Source organism: Aethalodelphis obliquidens, unplaced genomic scaffold (genome assembly GCF_003676395.1).
Source record: "Aethalodelphis obliquidens isolate GAN/ISIS:26980383/991018 unplaced genomic scaffold, ASM367639v1 scaffold35, whole genome shotgun sequence".
NCBI classification, from domain to species: Eukaryota; Metazoa; Chordata; class Mammalia; order Artiodactyla; family Delphinidae; genus Aethalodelphis; species Aethalodelphis obliquidens.
Window position 1 is genome coordinate 11,876,294 of NW_020837979.1, and position 5,160 is coordinate 11,881,453.

A 5,160-nucleotide genomic window follows, 5' to 3' on the forward strand; every position below is an offset into this window, starting at 1 on the left:
AAAAAAAAAAAAAAAAAAAAAAAACAGAGAGGGGTAGAATGCAGGCCCACAGCTCACCAGCTGTGGGGGTTGGGCCTCTTTTGGTTTTTTTCATATTCAAAATATATTTCTTATTTAAAATATTTTTTAGTTGTTACTTATTTTATTTTTTGTTGACTATTTTATTTTACTTTTTAAATTTTTATTGGAGTATAATTGGTTTACAATGTTGTGTTAGTTTCAGGTGTACAGCAGAGTGAATCAGTTATACATATACATATATCCACTCTTTTTTTTTTTTTTTTTTTGCGGTACGAGGGGCTCCCACTTTTTTTGCCTCTCCCGTTGCGGAGCACAGGTTCTGGACGCGCAGGCTCAGCGGCCATGGCTCACGGTCCCAGCCGCCCCGCGGCATGTGGGATCTTCCCGGACCGGGGCACGAACCCGTGTCCCCTGCATCGGCAGGCGGACCCTCAACCACTGCACCACCAGGGAAGCCCTATATCCACTCTTTTAACCAGGGTTGAGCTCAGTCTCCACATCCATGATATGGGTGTGCTGAATTCTACACCCCAGGCAGAAAGTTGGACGCAGATTCCGCAAAGTCTGGGGAACACAGGAAGGGGCTGGGCACATAGAAACTGTCCACTACAGCTAGGTTCTTCTGCTTTTCAGAATCTGGGATGTCAACCAGAAGACCTTCTACCTGAGAAATAACCAGCTAGTTGCTGGATACTTGCAAGGACCAAATACTAAATTGGAAGGTGAGTGGTTGCAAGGAAGGCCAATGTGATGTGGGCACTGGTCACATTGCCTGGGGTCTGCAGCCTTGTGGCCCAACCTTGGGAACTTTAGGTGTGATGTCCTAAACGCTGCTGGCTCTTTGTGGCCGAGTTTGAAGCTGGAGAGGCCTGGCCACTGAAGGACACGTACAAGCACAGCCTCAAGAAGGCAGAGATGGGTGGAGTCTTGGTTGGGAGCTACCACCTACAGGCACCGTGGTCCCAGGGCCACACCTGGGGGGAGGTATGGCCCAGGAGGCAAGCTCAGCCCTTTCCTTCCTCTGGTGCCTAGAAAGCCCCCGTGTTCCTGTGTGACCAGACTCTCACTCCCACCCAAAAGTCATACACCATCAACACGGCTGGGTTATGTCCCTTAATCACGGACACCACATTTAGTCATGTTCCAGATCCATGTCAAACTGGATGAACTCGAACAAGTTTCACCCACTCTGCTCCTCAGTTTTCCCTTTAGTAAAAGAAGAGCAGTTGGATGGTGGGACGTGGGATTCTTTCAGCCCTCTAGGCTGTTTTCACGTCCCCGTTGGCTGGCTTGGCGTCGTAGGATGGCGTTATCCCCACCCCCTTGTCCTCTGTCCCCGTCTCACTCTTAAAGGGTGTGAGACCCACCTTTCCTGTCCTTTTGGTAATTCTCCTAGTGAGGACACAGAGAGGCTGAGATGTTCACTCCCTCACGAGGGCATGGAGACCACCAAGGGGAAGAGGCGGGTTCAGAGTCACCCAGGCTTCTGTGGACCAAGCCCCGGCGCCCCACTCGTGACCTCGTGTGCTGTGTTCCCTGCCCATGGGCAGCGCACCTGTTGACCTAGAGCGCAGGGGTCCTGGGGAAGAGAGGGAAGGTTAGAAATCACCTGGAGCAGATTCTAGGTGCCTTGGACCTTGAGGAGTAGCTAACTAGTGTGCTTGGTTTGATCTTCTGTTGGGATGCAGACCAGGAAGGGGGGCCCTTGCTGTCCTTCTGACCTTGGGGTTTTACTTAAGGGGCTGGAAGAATCCCCAGGGAGAGTCCAGCCTGCTGTGTCTTCGTCATCTGTGCCTCCTCTTCTTTACAACCTGAACTTCCCCTTTGTTCTTCCCCAGAGAAGATAGACGTGGTGCCCATCGAGCCCCATGCTATGTTCCTGGGAATCCACGGGGGGAAGCTGTGCCTGGCCTGTGTCAAGTCTGGTGATGAGATCAAGCTCGGGTTGGAGGTAAGGACCGTCTCCGATTAACGAACACCTCAAACTCGGTGGCTTAAAACAAGCACAATGGGTTCTTTCTCGTGATTCTGTGGGTTGACTAGGATCAGCTGGGCAGTTCTGTGCCACGTGCTATAGCTGGGGTCCGTCCTCCAGGCTCTCTTCCCACGGGGCCTCTCTGAGTTCAGCTGCCCTCTTGAACTTCCTTATGACACGAGTGCTGGCTTCCAGGAGGGATTACTCCAAAAAGACAAGCCTCCATGTGCAAACGCTTATTAAACTTTTGCTTGTATCATACCACTAATGTCGCATTAACCAAAGCCAGTCAGGTGGCCAAGCCTAGCCTCAACAAGGGAGGGGACTACCAGGGTGTGGACACCAGGAGGCATGGCTCCTTTAGGGACCTCAATCTCTGTATGCTGCTGTCTTGCCCAAGGGTCCCCAACCCACTTGGACTTGTCCTCTTTTGGTAAAGCCAACCTTTGGGATCATTCTCTTCCAACCCTTATCTACTCAAACCCATGAGCGGGCATCCCATCCAAGACCCTGTACTCCCGTGCAATATTTCTTATTTTTGCGGTGGGGTGGGGGGTGAAGCATGCCGTGTGGCTTGCAGGATCTCAGTTCCCGGACCTGGGATCGAACCCGAGCCATGGCAGTGAAAGCCTGGAATCCTAACCATTAGGGCACCAGGGAAATCCCCTGTGCAAATCAATGGGCTACTCAGCCCTGGGAAAAGAGGGCTTTGTATCAGGGGATTGTTGGATAAAATCTCAACTCAGATTGTGAGTGGCCGTAACTATGGCACTGTCCCTTCTGTCCGCTAGTGGACAGACACTTTATTGGAGCGGGGCTGCCTGCTCTGTGTGGCGCTGGAGTGACCACGATAATGTGGTAACGTCTCGCATGGACTGCAATACCCGGCCCACCTTGTCCACTGCCCCCTCTCTTGGAGGTGCAGACACAACAGACCGCCAGCCTCCACAGGCCTTGGCCTCTGCTGATGGTACCATGTGTTCCCCAAACATACTGGCCGAGGGCTGGAGTGACCAGATTTCCCCGAATCAAGGTGTAACCGTGGGACAGCCTCCTTGTGTCACAAGACCCAGGACACTGGGTGTCCTGCCATGGTCTTTGGGCCAGCATTTCTCCGTGGGCAGGCACGGGGCCAGGTCCTGGGGGCTGGGGTGCAAGGACCTCTCTGCTCTTTCCTTGGCCCCCAGCCGGTAAACATCACTGACCTGAACAGCAGCAAGGAGGAGGACAAGCGCTTCGCCTTCATCCGCTCCGACAACGGGCCCACCACCAGCTTCGAGTCGGCCGCCTGCCCCGGCTGGTTCCTCTGTACCGCGCTGGAGACCGACCAGCCCGTGGGCCTCACCAATACGCCTCAAGATGCTGTCCAGGTCACCAAGTTCTACTTCCAGCAGGACCAGTAGCGGTGCTGTTCAGCATCCCTTGCCCCCCACTCCCAGCACATCTATGACTCCAGAGATGCCTCCCCCTCCCACCCGGGGGCTCGCCATGGTGCAGTGAGCGCTCAGCGGGGCAGCCTTGGCCGGGGGTGGGGGCGGCCCTCGGAAGGAGGTACGAGAGCCCTGGGAACAGCCTCCTCTACTTACCCAGCCTCTACGAGGCCTCTGCCAGGTCTTTCTAAAGTGCACATGGGATCACGGCCCCGATCAAAGCCCTCAGGGTCGCCTGTACCTTCAGGGTAAAGTCCAGGCACCCTGGCCAGCCCCAGCTCCTCCCTCACTTCCCTTCCAGGCCCCAGAGCCCGCAGGCCACTCGCTGACCTCCCCCCAAGGGGCTCCATTCCTCTCTTTGCAAACTGGTGCTTTTCCAAGGGCAAGAATTTTAGGCTCTGTGGCAAAATGGAAAACAAGCGTTTCCTGGTTTTTTTTTTTTTTTTTTTTTCATTAAGCCAGCTTTGAGAGAGAGTCCTTTATTTGGAGATGATGTCCTTTCTGGAAGGGGGTGGAAGATTAAAATATCCCCTTGTTTAGGAAATGATGGTGAAAGGAGGTGATAACTTTTCCTCTTTGTCTTTCTTGTTTTTGTGATGCCCTGACCTGTAAAAATGAAAAGTTAGTGGACTAGGTTGGTCCCCTAGTGTTTTTCTTTCTGGAACATTCCTATAAGTCTAGACCGCCCCCCGGCCCAGGCCCCGAGCGCCCTGTCCACTGCAGACCTCCTGCAGCTGCCTGCAGTGCTGTCCCCTTCCCTGCCCTCCCGTCAGAATCCCCCAGCTCCCAAGACACAGCACAAATGTGGCTTCTCCGGACCTCCCGGGAGGAATGAATCGCTCCTTGACCATTTTAGCACTTCCGACACCCTGAGACTTGTTTGGAAGATGTTGTGCCTCTGTCTGTCTCCCCACCATCCTGTGAGCCCCTGAGAGCGGGGACCTTGACCCCCCCCCCCCATGTCTTAGGTCTCTGCAGGGCCAAGCACATGGCCTGGCCCTCAGTAGGTGCCCTCAGTGAACGTGTGTTGTATGTGTTGAGTGGAAAGTTTCCTACTCCCTGTGACCTGAGCTTTGTTTTACAATAAAACCTTGAAAACTTGAAAACTCATCTACGTTGCTGGCTGTGTCCATGGCCTTGCCGGGCTTGGGGCAAAGAGAACTGGAAAACGGGGGCGGGGTGGAGTGTCGAGCGACAGGCCTTTCAAACCCTGGGGCCGGGCCTGGGTGTCTCTCCTCTGAGTCCTTTCCTCCTTGGGCCTCGCTCTCCTCGAATAACAGGAGTGCAAAGCTCTCTGCCAGGAAGGTGTGCAGCACCATCGTGCACAACAGCCTCCAACTGGAAACAACCCAACCCCCCAGCCCAGAAGAATGAACACGTAAACCGTGTACGTTCGTACATACAAGGTAACGCTCGACAGCAAAGATAATGGATAAACCACCGTTGGCTGCAGCCACAAGACGGATGAATCTTACAAACATCTTGTGGGCTTCAAGGATCCCCAAAGCATGCGTAGAGAACGATTCCAGTTACAGACAGTTTAAAACAGGCAGATGGGGCTTCCCTGGTGGCGCAGTGGTTGAGAGTCCGCCTGCCGATGCAGGGGACGCGGGTTCGTGCCCCGGTCCGGGAAGATCCCACATGCCGCGGAGCGGCTGGGCCCGTGAGCCATGGCCGCTGAGCCTGCGCGTCCGGAGCCTGTGCTCCACAACGGGAGAGGCCACAACAGTGAGA

General features: G+C 54.3%; 1 protein-coding gene across 3 annotated transcripts in view; it reads left to right on the forward strand.

The window, feature by feature from the left end:
• IL1RN (interleukin 1 receptor antagonist) overlaps positions 1-4,536 on the forward strand; it is a 15,231-nt gene extending 10,695 nt beyond the window's left edge. For all 3 annotated transcript variants that reach the window (XM_027129079.1, XM_027129080.1, XM_027129078.1), the window contains 3 exons: positions 655-743; positions 1,860-1,972; positions 3,184-4,536. In XM_027129079.1, the coding sequence (XP_026984880.1) occupies positions 655-743; positions 1,860-1,972; positions 3,184-3,399 (418 nt within the window). In that variant the 3' untranslated portion in view covers positions 3,400-4,536. The remainder of the gene's footprint in view (positions 1-654; positions 744-1,859; positions 1,973-3,183) is intronic.
• The last annotated feature ends 624 nt before the right edge of the window (positions 4,537-5,160 follow it).